General features: G+C 37.9%; 1 protein-coding gene across 1 annotated transcript in view; it reads right to left on the bottom strand.

The window, feature by feature from the left end:
• LOC110031002 (protein MICRORCHIDIA 6-like) overlaps window positions 1-14,220 on the bottom strand; it is a 61,590-nt gene that overhangs the window by 11,567 nt on the left and 35,803 nt on the right. Inside the window, exons 14-16 of the mRNA XM_020734018.1 lie at window positions 8,194-8,233; window positions 7,966-8,077; window positions 6,514-6,800 (exon numbers count right to left, since the gene is read on the bottom strand). Of these exons, the coding sequence (XP_020589677.1) occupies window positions 6,514-6,800; window positions 7,966-8,077; window positions 8,194-8,233 (439 nt within the window). The remainder of the gene's footprint in view (window positions 1-6,513; window positions 6,801-7,965; window positions 8,078-8,193; window positions 8,234-14,220) is intronic.

Genomic DNA, 14,220 nt, shown 5'->3' with positions numbered 1-14,220 from the left:
AGCATTCAGTTTTAGATCTACTCAAACAAAGGCCTTTAGATTTCAATGCAGACATCTATAATTCAAGATTTTCCTGAATTCTTTTTCTAATCTTATCCACAATAAAGATAAAATCAGCAAAACCACACAGCAAGGTACATCCTCCTATAACTATCCAGCAAGAACATCCATAACTAAAGCAAAAAGACATAGGCTTAATTTTTTCGAGTATAAAAAAGACAGGAATATCCTCATCAGCAAATCATCCCACTTGAGCAAATCAAGACAAGAGTATTTTCCTACAAACCTGCACAAGAAATAGTACCAAGACAAATACACATTGTTGATCCTCAACAACCTCATCCAATCACTGCCGTTGAGTAGCACTATAGCAGCTTGCCAAATTAACCTCCTGCAACAGCTCTTCCCCATTTATATTAAGTCCTATCCCTGCAACTCTTGAATGATTACTGCTTTGTATTCATTATTTTATACTTGGAATAATATAGTTCAAAGTTGTTATATCAAAGCATGCTAGCCGACAACAACCTAACTCAAGCTTCATTCAATAGACATAGATGAATCCTCTTCCATGCATATGAGCCAATCCAACAATGTGTCTTTTATTTTATTGTTTTTTAAATATCTCCAACAATGCATCTTGGACTAAGATGATAGACATCACCAACAAAAACCATCTTTAACAAACCACCCCCCCCTCCCATGGAACACATCTCAAGTTTCACATATCAAACTGACGCTACAGCACACTAATGAAAAATATCCTATCTTGAGTCTCAAATTCTCGAGCCGTTCACATCTATGGGCAACGAAACAAACACAATACCATACAACTGTGAAAACTCTAGTCACTAACATTACAACAGTGGTTTCTACCCTCTACAATTAAGACATTATTCTATGCATCCTTGATTGTCTTCCGCCCGACTATCAAGCCTTCAAAATTGCCATGGGGATTAGGCATACACCAATCAGTCTAGACGATCTATACTTTCCTCTGCAATAGCAAAATTAACATGGTTGCAGACTCAACAAAGGAGCATTCGCTCAACCATCCACCTTGGCCCTCACCACCACATAAGGTAGACGAATCAAACACTTATGCTTTTTTGATTGATCACCAAACACTATAGTTAAATTACACCATTAAATTACGATCAAATCTATAACTAGTATGTTCCCTGACAGTTTTCTATCATTTGAGTTGTAAATTATAAATATACATTTGATTCTCATAGACTCCTTTGTCAATCAAGTTCGACCTAAATTTGCCCTTTAGCAAATATCTACCACAGATCTAGATATCTCTTGGACGATGCAGCTCATGGCTTCTAAAAAGGAACCTTCAATCAGGTTGGAATGACTACCTCTTCTGACTAAGTAAATCAGGGATCATAAGTCTTAAGACAACGAAAGCATGAGATCTTGTTTGTCAATTGTCATAATTTCCCTCATCATTCATTTTAAGCTCACGATAGTAAATTATATATCATAAAACTAAGTGTGTTGTTGTTATATGCTGGATATTTTGGGTTTAGTAACTAGCCTTAATCGAAAGCTCTATCTTGTTATCAAAAGGGGAAATTAATCATAAAAGCTTACGCCTATGTGAAACCTTAAACCCTAGATCTTAAAATCCTTGCAAAATGAAGACAAAACCATCGAGTAATGTGTTATCTATTGTTTCATCTGCCTTTTAAAAATTTGACCCTAAATTCCAAATATAAAGCTCTCGACAAGAGTCCGGGGCATGAATTTTTGGAGACAATAAATTTCCTTCATGATCTAATCCTCAAAAGAAAGATTACCCTTTTAAAAGAAGTTTACACTTTTAAAAGTATAACTTCAAGTGGGTTAAGGATAACTTTTTAGCTTCCTAACTGTACCATTTTCAAGCGCTTGAAAGCGATCTTTTACAAAGTTTCTATTAGGTGCTAGGAACTTCATTTGAAACATCTAAGGTATACAATGCAGTTTTATTTATTTCTATGATAATTTCTCTTTTTTTGTTTATCAAAAAAGTCGATGCACGAAATTATTATTTTTGTTTTTTTCCATTTTGCTCAAACTGTTAATAGGTGACATTTTAAGTTCACTTTAGTAGTGCAAACTTCTTACCATACAACAGTTCTCAATCCATCACACTGCTATAACGCGGGCTTTAGAGCTTATCTATTTAACTTTCTTTTTCCCCTTTGAGAAGTTAAATCCTTAGAAGGTTATGGTGTCTTCCCTTCCTTACCTTGATTCTTTCATCTTGTGACTATTTCCATCATATTGACCTAATTAAGATTGATGATTAAAAACGAGCGTTCATTTGCAGTTTTAGAATAAATTCCTAAAGTGCTCATACAACGTCCATGCATCCTTAAGAATTAGTCCAAAAGTGATTATTTTATGTGAGAACTCTTTGGTGTAATCCTCTACACTAATAATCCTTAGCAACTACATAGATTGCACCATTATTTCCACAAATCCTCTACATATCCCAAAAAGCAAAATTCTTGATGGCTCTATTACTTCAACATTTCATGTCACCTCTTGATGATCATTCATATTTAAACGAGCATTCCACATGATAAGGAGAGATGGTATGGTATAACCTCAATCGAGAGTAGGCAATAGGTTTCAGCAAGTTTTGAACTAATTGATTCATGCATCCATTTTATCGACATCAATGACCTTATCATAAGCATAAATCTCTACTTTAGTTTCAAATTTGAACGCTTGCATCCTTTCGTTAAGAGTGGTGGTCATATCTCCCCTTAATCTTCCCCAACTATCATAAGCATAAATCTCTACTTGTTTGCATCATCACTCACCCCAATCATGTTAGCCATCTATTGTATCAATATACCAACATAACCAGATAGATTTTGTGTAAAACTATTGTTATCCATTAACCTACTTCTTCCACTCATCTCTTTCTATAATTCCGATACAACGCTGAGAGGACAAGTGACACTCCCTAATTTTTGCATAATATCTTATTTGTGGCATGCACCCAAGAAATGAAGCACTGATGAAACCGTCTTAAATTAGTTAGTTTTCTCTAGCCAACTTCATAAACAAACTCCATAATTAAAGAAATTTTTACTAGAAACAACTAGTTACATAAATTCTTTTTACAAGATAATTCTAGCAAGAATCATCCTAACTAAGTTGAAACTTCTAAATTCAAAATCAAGCTCATCCGAATAAGTTTTTCAAATTCAACCTTATCTTACTATAATCTGGTTTGTAACTCAATAGTTTAGACCTTCAGCCTATTAAACTTGATCATCAAGACTTTGGTTGACAATCCGCCTTCATGATTAACAGCTAGTGATGTTCCCTAGGATCCCACGGTGTGATATAAAAATAAATGATACAGAGTTAACTCAAATCACTACTCAAACGACACATTTTTTTTTGTTGAATTTAAATGATTACAATGACGAATCCTCAATATAAAACAACACAACACACATGCAAACAGTAAAAAACAATAACTACAGAAATAAAAAAAGGAAAAAACACAATGACAAAAGAGGCCCTCTCTAGCGGAGTGCAGCAGGTCCGACTGGTGGAAGGAGCTATGGAGGACTGACTAGTAGCTAGCAGCAAGTGGTGGTTGTGGGAAGGATACCATGAGGCCAGAGGTTTGCTAGAGGCACAGGAAAGGTGATCTATGACCTGCTAGAAGGGGCTTGGAAGGTAGACGACCGGCTGGGAGGTGTCGGGAAGGGAGTGCGGTGGTTGCTAGGAGAAGCCTGAGGGATCTGCGACCTATTGGAGGATGCAGGACTGATCGGTTGTGGGTGAGGAAGGCACACGAAGGTGGACGACCGGTTCGTAGATGTCGGGAAGGCAGTGTGGCTATTGCTGGGAAAAGCTGATGGTATCTGCGGCCTTCTGGAATCGCTGGAAGGGATCCAAAGAGGGAAGTTGAGAGGATAAAGATCTCGGCGAGGTCAGCCTATAGTCGGAACACCACCCAAACCCTTGGAGACGGACACCTCATCGAATGAGTTACAGTCGGAGCCCTCCTCGTCGCCATATACAACCCTAGTAAAGGAAGAACGCCTCAAAGGTAGGAAATTGAAGTTCAAAATCATCAAAATTGATTAGCCCTCAACAAACAAGATTTATAAATAAGGGGAAAATAGTTGATAGACTAGGCAAGAAACAAATGTGATGGAAAAAAAAAAGGAATTTGAAATTAAGCTTATGTAGAAAGGAATGGATTAGGAAGGAAGGAAAATTGAGCGATAAAAAAGGGGAAGGGATGGGCGGCAGTTTCCGCCCCTAAAGAAGCTTGGCCTGTTCAGTCTAGTAAGAAAGTTGGACCAATCTTCTGACCAACCGGTCAGGGCTCAAGAACCCCGCGTCAGTCTCCCGAGATTGGAGGAGCTTTGACTTCATTCGTCAAATTTTCTGGCTCCTCGAGGCATGACGACAAATCCTCTGGTAGGCCGATCAAGTAGGTGGTCATTCCAAAGCTCACTCTGGCAGAATGGGTATCCAACCTCTTTTGGCACAATCTGAGCTAAAACTGTAGATAGACGAGTATTCTCACGAATCAGGCATCGGTCTATCCCATTTGTAAATTGTTTTTTCCACTCCTCGTACTCAGCGGAATGCAGCTAATAAACCAGTACGAGGATAAATCAACTCAGGTAAAATCCGTGGCAAATTACACCACTCTCACTCGCACCCAATTAGCAAGGACCTCTTCTTCACTGATAGGGCTTGGATTGCATTGAAGAGTTTTCTTCCCATCAAGCTCCTAATATAAATTTCAAAGTTAGGTTTCATCCCTCATTTCTGGATTTCCAGGGATGGGTAACGTACTAAACTAAATCTGACATCTAAATAACTCCCTGAAATCTTCCCAAGGTGGTACAAAAAAGTCTCATATCTGGCATGGGAGGCCTCGCTCAGTAAGGGCAATTCAGGGATGAGTCTACGGATATGAAATGCAAGAATTTCTATTATACGGGATTGTCCTGTGTCTGATATCGACTCCCCAAACTCATGGCCCATTTGGACATTCAAGGCCAGTTATGTTGATGCTCCCCTCGATGCCTGGAAAAAACTAGCTCGAGGAACCATAATCTCGTACTCTGCTAAAAAACTCATTACATCATAGTCACTACCTTCTAGAAAAGCTAATGTTACCTCAGTTGGAATCTTTATCTTGGGGTCAACTAGAATCAATGGTGTCTCTTCGTCATTTGCTGAAAATTGATAATCATCTCTGAAGTCTGCATCTTCTTTCGGATTACCATTTATTTCTTCAATTGGAAGCTAATCCTCTTGCTTTGTGTCCTCACCGTCTGTCCTGACCGTCTTTAGTGTCTACTATGTCTTTACCAATATCTGCAAGAATGTCATGCTAAGCGAAACAAATCACCCCCTAATTGTGCAGTCAGATTCAACGTGCCCGAATTCGTGGCACTTGCAACACTTCTCAATTGTGACAGATTTAAGGATGTGGATTGGTTCCACCTATTCTCCGCTTTGAATCAATTTTTGGATTTTCTCGAGGGTGAAATCTGGTTGTAAGATCCTAAGTTTGAGCTCCGCCTGCAAGACATGGTGGTCTCATGGTGATGTGGTTTCTTCATTTCTAAAGCTAGAGTCTGAACCTTCTATTTATAGTAAGCTGATAGAAACTTGCGTTGAATCTCCAGTTCTCCATATGTTGGCCCTTCTCTCGACCTCCTCTGATACTGGATTCCAAAACGTATTGGTCTTTCTTCTTCATCATTAAAACCCTCCCTATTGAAGTGATGGAAATTCTCGTCTCTTTCACCTATTCGACTTTCCCTATCACCATCAAGGGTAAGCCTCTCCGAGTGTCATCCTCAATGTCCACCAATCTGCGGCCTGTTGGAGAATGCAAAAGAAGCTGGTGGGATCTGTAGCCTTGTGCAATTGCTGGAAAGGATCGATGAAAAGGAGTTGTGAGGATAAATAGCTAGGCAGTTTGGGCTACAGCCGGAGCACCCCTTCGTCGTCGAATACAACCATAGGAAGGAAAGAATGCCTCAAAAGCAGCAAACTGAAGTTTAGAATCATCAAAACTGATTAGCCCTCAGCAAACAACATCTATAAAGCATATTATGGTTAACATGATGTTTATATGACCTATCTCCAAGACAGAACAAGGGAAAAAATATTTTAAATAAAAGGAAGGCATTCAAATTTAAAATATGATACTAAAGGTGCTCAAATGTGAAAGTTTCGGTTTGATTGATTATTATTTCTCAACCATCAATTCATGTATATCATTCTAACCTTTCAACATTTTGCCTTTTAAATATTTCTGACTTCACAATGCTGCAAATTACAAATTGGGCCAAGGCATGTACCACAACTTTTGAAGGATTAAACTACATACATTTAGCCTAAAGCCAATAATAATGCAATTGGAACGGGACCCATACTAACCTTCAATTAGCAAGTTTTTGATGTGGAAACAAACAAAAATTGCTGTAGTTGAAAATTAAGAAAAGTTTAGAGGACTGCCTGCTTGAGAACATTCCCCATAATTGGAACTTCTTTGGCCTTGCAATGCATCCACTTCCTCATAAGATAAATGAGCTGCGCTAGATGGGAACTGGGAAGCTCCGCCGATGGAATTCATTTGAAATAATTCAAAATGTTGTAGTTGTTTAGGGTTTTTCATGACCTCCTGTGCAAACTTTCTTCTTTTAGGAAAAGCATCTTGGGAATAAATTTGATAGCCAAACGGTAGTAGAGTTGGAGAAGGAACTTTAACAGCATTATAACCAATCAGATGACAATGATATTTCCTGCCAAAACAATATGACCAAATCATGAATAACAAGTTTTGAAGTTATTAATTGAAAACTACTTTTAAAAGATGGGGCATTTACATGCATATCACCCAATTTCTATGTATGTACATGTACAACATCTAAATTTTACCTTTTACATTTATAACCACCAAATCTTCCCTATCACATCAAAAATACCACCATTTTAACTTTTAAAAAGCAAATTATACCTTTCAAGCATAGGTAAGGAGGAAGAAATGTAAAACTTGACATTCAGTAGTTAGATATGTAAATAAATCGGAATTGAGCGGTATATATGTAAACCTTAACAGCAATTGCCATGTTTATCCATTGTGCGAAGTATTGCATATCGTGCTTCACAGCCAAGAAGACTCTAATCTATCACCATTCAATGAGAACAAATTGAACTTTCCAGCTCATAATAGCAGCTAGCAAAAAACTTAACAAACCTCTAGACTAACTGATCTACAAAGTATCCAAATATAGAGGCTTGAAGTTTATTTTCATGTCTAGAACTAGCAGAGATGGCCTAATATTGAAACAAATCTATAACTGTCAGTTTCTGCCTGTACACTAAATTATATTTATTCCGCCATTTTTTTTGTTCTATGAAAGGTATAACAATTGCCAGATCACAAGCCCCGGATGGGAAAAGTAAAAGATTACATTAGGTAGTCAACATCCAACATAATCTTTTCGTCAAAAAATCTTGACATGAATTTTTTAAATTATTGTGTAAATGCTACTCTACTAGGGTGTCCCCTTGAAGCAACGCGTTGTATAGTTTGGATACATTAAAATGTAAGGGCCGTTATATCGCGCCCAGGTGTAGTGATAAATAAGCAAGTGTTCCCACATTATAGAAGGATACATGCAAACGAATTAGTCCATGAAACTAATATTATAATAGGAACTTGAAATAAAGGTACTCTCACAAGTAAATTAATGAAATTAGCAAATATTATGGTTCATAGGAAGATAAATATCTTATGCATTAAAAAAACTAAATATGTCATAAAAAAAATTCAAGAGATAGCTTACGTTTTAAACTTTGGTATTCAAGTAACAACAAGCTACGTGAACAAGGTTTATATGTAAATAAATGAATTATCTGAGTGAAATGCATCAATTGAAAGGAAACTAAATGCAAAGAATTCACCAATATTCCAGTGCCATGCACTTCAGGCGGGCTTCCAGTTTAAGGAAAATGTCTGATCTTTCAAAGCCCTGCTTGTCATGTGTAGGTTTCAAGCAGTCAACCTGGAGTACCCCTGCCAATGATATGTATGTATACTTTTGATAAGTTTATGTTCATCAAAACACATGAAAATATCATGATGTACCAACTAGTAGTGAGAAAAAGCAAAAGAAATGACTGACCGCTTACCCACAACGCCTCGACATTTCTGAACTACAGGCCAAAAGGGCTGAAATTAAAAACCACCAATCATGACAAAAGTAAAACAATCAAGGAATATGAAAGAAATTAAGAAAAAAAAAACTAGAATCAATTAAAAATAGCAATAGGAGCATCAATAAATAACATGAAAGGAGACAAACGCAAATAATTTAAGTTGGGGTTTGTGGATTCCCAAAATTCATACCCAACCTCCCTCGAAGATGAATGAAGAGAGAGAGAGACAGTGAAAAAAAGTTTTACATTAAGTGTTAGGGGCCAAATTTTTAGAAGATAAATGAGACAACATATTAAAAAGGATGAGAGATTTTGCTCTCATTTCGCGATGACTTTAAGATATGAAGTATGACGTTTCTCATAGGTGCAACCCCTATGGTTGATTACCCCTATTGATAACAAGAGAAAATTTTTTATTAAGGCTAATCATTAAATTCTAAATATTTAAACTTGGAATGATATCGATCTAAGATTTCCAGAAGGTGTTCAAGGATCGAAGCTAGTGACGAGATATTGATAGAATGAATAAAAGAGGAGAATATACAAAATCAGTGGTGGTTAGAGGGGCAAAACTGATGACAGCTGCTTTCTTACATAAGAATTCAGCAAAGGGGAGAATGCAGCCGGCCACAAAGGCGGCAAAGGAAACACGTCCGAAGGTTTCTTGTGCTCTTCAATATACATACTCACCACTTAAAAAAATATATGATATAACACTCCAAAAAAGAGAAAACAATGAAAAATGTCTCCAAATAACATAAACAAAACAAAAGTCTCAACAACACGCTTATACTAAAACATAAGCTAATCTTAATTCTAATTAAAACAATATAAAAAAAAGAAACCCATAAAGCTGGTTGCAGCTATTAAACAGAGAAGTGCCACACAAGACTACACGGGATGGGTTAAATAGACCTAAACCCAATCAATCAACTCAAGTTGACACCCCTAAGCGCAATGGTGGGCTCTGAAAATTTACGACGCTCCCCACGACAACTCTCTTCATTTAATTTTAAATTTTATTTGGTGATAGAGCTTTAAAAGATCGAATTTTCAGAAGGCAGATTGTATTGTAAATAATACACTACCCAGAGATTCTGCCCACATTTCACAACGACATTTTGATCTGGGGTTCGAGGCTTCCCATATGCCCAAGCCCCTATTGTTAATCGACCCCTCCCGATAATGGAAGAGCACTTTCGATTAAGGCTGGTCATTAAGAATTAAGTATTCAACATACAATAGCAACATACTTAGTATTTTAAATTGTAAAATTTATCACTTGAAGCTTAAAATAGATTGTATGGGAATGAAGATGAGACCCTATGAAGATCTCATGGTTCTATCATCCCGGGTCATCATAGTCCCTAATCTACTTAATAAGAAGAGGTAGTCGACCCAACCTAACAGATGAACTATTGTCAGCAGCCATGAATTGCGTCATACAAGATATACCTGTAGATCTAGGGTGAATGTTTGCCTAAGGAGATAGATTTACGTCGATCTTAGCTAACAGAAGGTTTTATGTCAAGCGATTACACCCTTATTATTCACAATTCAAAGAGTAGAAAATCATTGGGGAATATATTGACTGGGTCATGGTCGTAATATAATGATGTCATTTTGCGGCAACCACCTGATTAGAGGGCTCTGGTCTTAACCGTTATTTTGTTGTGTCATTTGACAACAGAACTACGCAGACAGAGAACTCGGGTCACGCCCTTACTGACATGAAATTATTTTGATTATTAATATAGAGATACACTTAATATGGTGTTAGCTCTTTGTAAGCTGAAGTCAATCAGAAATTTGTCACCCTCAACAAATTGTTATAACTGACGAATAGATTTTTGCTTTTAGATTTTAAGTGCTTGAATTTTAGCTTGAATTTTAGTAGATTTTTTTTTTAATTCTAATCTAAAAAATTGACTCCTTCGGTTGAAATCTTTAATCCTCAACACAACAATCATCGGTGTGTTGAATATTTAAAGTATTTATATTTAAAGGGAAGCATTTAATTTTGCCAGTTTAGACTTTTAGGGTATGAGTCGTGTGGACTCTTTTTCTTACAAAGAGAATGATGGGACTAGATGATTTGGACTTGTAAATTTTTAATTTGGATTTGGGTGTCAGTCCTTGCGAGAAGAATCAAACTAGTTGTGTGGAACTTACAATCCTATCCTATAGACAAGGAGACCTGATTAGCCTGTGCAGCATGCTCGAACATATGATTGGAGAATTCAATACATTAGTTGGAGCACATGCGGGCTTTTAAATTTATGTACTTGGGCTATTTTAGCTATAACATTTAATGTCTTCATACATTTTACATAATTTTAAAGCATGTATTAAATCAAATAGCTTCAAAGAGTGCCTCTTGAAAGGTTTGCATAAAATTAAGGTATTAAAATTCAAATCAAATAATATCTTAAAATTTAATAAAGTCAAGTATTCAGAGGAAGGCTTCACATACGCAATTGGCAGAGAGGCTCTCGGGACTGTGTGAGTGATTCGAGCGACTGGAAAGGAGAAATCGAATGATGCGATGTTACAAGCGGTGTGGATGTTTGCACGGAAATTGGAACCAAAGAAGTGGGATGAAGCGGAGGGGAAAACACTTACGACAGTGGAGACGAAGTACAATGAAAGAATTATTGCAGCTCTGTCGTGCATGGAGTTTCTCGTACACATTGATCTTGTTAGAGCAAAGGTTGGGGGAGTTGCCCGTAAGAAAAAAAAAAGTAACACGAGTGCCCTGTCCCAAAGCTTCGATAAAACAAAACAAAAAAAGTTCGGGGAGGGGGACCGCAAGCGTATGGGGCTAGGCTCAGATATATATTTATACTCGAGGGTCCGCGAAGGCTACTCGGTCACTCGAATGTATAGAACCCGCTATTCGTCTAGAAGTGTGTCTTGAACCTCACTTAGAGGGTTATTTCCCAGCCTAAATAAGTTTTCGTCAGGTAAACAACCAGCTTTAAAGTATGTTTTATGTTTTTAACATGCATACAAATTTTATATATGCAAAGAAGAGTTGTCAATTTTTGCTTCGTAGAAAGTATATTTTTGCTTGAAAAGGGTTTATCAAAATTTTTTTTTAGAAATTTTCATTGTCCACGAGTCGATTACACTGTCGGGCATGGGACTGCCAACAACCTGAGAAGGTTCGAGCCAACTCCCGCTAGCCGCTAGACTTATGTCGGTGAAGGATATCGTTATCCTATTTTTCATCAAATACATGGATCTTGATGTTATAGGATATGACATCTTTCTACTCTATCTTCGGTGTGCCTTTATCATCAACACCGTACGCCACTTGCGACCTTGTTTGATGTTTTCACGTATAGCAAAAGGCTATACGTGGACACTTATGCATCAGACATAAGTGTCAAAAAGAAAGAACCAAGAACCAAGGAAAGAAAAGAACAAAAATGGGGTGAGAGAGAGGAGGCACTGGTCCATCTAAAACACCGAAAATGATAATAGATCAGCTCTCAAAACTCCAATCGAAAAGACCTGGAAAAATAGGACCCAAGGTCTTTCCTAACAAACATAAAGGGTCACTTTGCGTTGGTTTTCTCAAACCCCAAAGATGTAGGATTAATCAAGTCAACCAAATGTTTTTCCAAAATGAGGCTTAGAAATCTCCTAAACTATACGAAGGGAAAATAACTCGAAGGATACCACCACTAGTACTCCCAAACTCATGCAAGAAATCGGAGTCCTCCAACTTTCAATTTAATCAATAGCCTCATGTATCAAATAAGCATAAAATCTTCCTATATAACTAAATAAATGCTCACGACCAGGGTCAATAGAATAGAGGAAACAACAACTAAGGCTCTCGGCCAAAGCATCCCACAAGGGAGGTAATCACTAAGGCTCACGGCCCAAGGTAGCAAGGGACAGCTGCTAAGGCCCATGGCCAAAGGCAACTCAAGGAACAACAAGTGAGGCTCACGGCTAAGACAAACCCAAGGCATAGGAGCAGAGGAGGCTCACGGCTAAAGCAAACCCAAGGAATAACACACAAGTAACAAGTGAGGCTCACGGCTAAGGCAAATCCAAGACCAATAAGTGAGGCTCACGGCTAAGGCAAACCCAAATTAATTCCCTAAAAGTTTTGATATACATAAGAGAGTACAAAACATCACAAATCTCTCAAAGTAACAAGTTTGATCCATCTACAATCATTCAAATGATTCAAACTCAACAAAAAGGGGTAAATTAAACTCAAGAAACTCCAATAGGTCTAACGGGTAGGGTAGGAACCAAAGCCAACAAAACCACCTCTCGGGTATGGGCAAGACAAAGCAAACCGAGCTCCCAACTAGAGTCAAACCTAGCCACAACTGGGATTCAAACTCAGGTTACAACAAAAGAGTAAAAGAAAAAAAAATCCCCATGCCCTCAAGACATCAAAATATAGAACTACCATATGTTTTAAACAAGAACAGTCGTGGAGTTCCTCCAAATCAAAAATAAATTCCTTCACCATATGTATATTTAAGCCAAAACACCCACAAGATGTCAAAACCGAGCCCAGCATAGATTAAAATTCAAGCTCCAATAGAAATTAAAGTTCTAGTCATTTCAAGATAAAACCAAGCCTCCAAACCAAGCCAAAACCGAGTCCAACAAGGCTAAAACAGGACCCAAACATTGATACAAATTCAGGCTTTAACAGAAATTAAAGTTCCAGCCACCTTAAGGTAAAAACGAGTCATCCAAAGCCAAGGAACAACACGCATGTCTAAATATTCCTAGCATGAAACAATTCCAACAAATTCTTGAGCAGGGGAGATGCCTCACGAGGAGTTAATTAAATAAATTTTCTTAAGACATGCATTTCAAGTAAGGGAAAGCCGCGGGAGCTAAACCGAGTCCCCATATATGTATAAAAAAATAAAGTAAACTCTCTAGCATTCATGAAAGGCCAAATAAACTCTCCAAATATCTCATGCTAAATGAAAATTAGATGAAAAGCTTCATTATAAATATCCCAACATGCTTGCGAGAGGACCAAAAGTATTACAAAGCCATGTTTTAACTCTCCTAATTGCTTCCAACATAAATATGATACGATAAACAGAAACATGTCATAGCTTCACCATTCTAAGCAAGTAACCAAGTCTAGCTCCTAGAATATGCTCATATTTTATCATTCACATGCTCTTAAGGTGAATATCTCAAAATACATTAAAGTAAAGTAAACTAGCATGTTGTACCATCCAACAGAGCCATGCTCAAAGGCTCGGCAGAGAGAAAACCGAAAGAAAGCAAGGCACCGAAGAAAAGGGGGAAGAAGAGATACCTCTTTTATGCAAATGTAAAGCACTGAAACGCAAGAAATAACTTCAAGGAGATGCTCTCACAGAAATCTCCTTCCTAAACTCTTCTCACAGCAAAGACCTCTGCTTCTCCCTTCCTCAGAAAACTTTTTCAACAACCATAAAACCCAAAAGAAACTATGTTTATAGGCAGAGAAGAGAGGGGAAGAGAATGAAGACCCACACCCCACTCTGGATACTCGAATCGGGCCAAAGAAGAAAATGACGCATTCTCTGCTCACAGAAGGCGAAACAACCGAAATATCCAGGACCAAGTGGCGAGCCGGGTGGCAGCGAGAGAAGCATCGGGAAGAAGAGAAAGTTGCTATTCGAGTGTACCAGGGAGGCAGCTTCCTTAGAGTCAAACTACCAAGAAAAGGAAAATCGCAGCTCGAGGAGGCTGGCAAGGCTTCGGGAAGGAGGGCCGCGGGCAGGAAATGTCAGGCAAGGACAAACGAGAGATCAATTTTCTCTCGCGTGGAGGAGAAGGAGCTCGGTCGACTCGAGACCGAGAAAGGGAAAAGCCAGGCACGCGAACAGGACAGGGGAAAAAGCAGAGTCGACCCCGGGTGCGTGAGTTTAGGGATTTAGGGTTGGGCCTTAAAAGGAAACGGATGACTCTTTTTTTTTATATATTAACATATATATATATATATATATATGTATCTGT

Source organism: Phalaenopsis equestris, unplaced genomic scaffold (assembly GCF_001263595.1).
Source record: "Phalaenopsis equestris unplaced genomic scaffold, ASM126359v1 Scaffold000761, whole genome shotgun sequence".
Lineage (NCBI taxonomy): Eukaryota > Viridiplantae > Streptophyta > Magnoliopsida > Asparagales > Orchidaceae > Phalaenopsis > Phalaenopsis equestris.
This window is presented reverse-complemented; position numbering and strand designations above follow the sequence as displayed.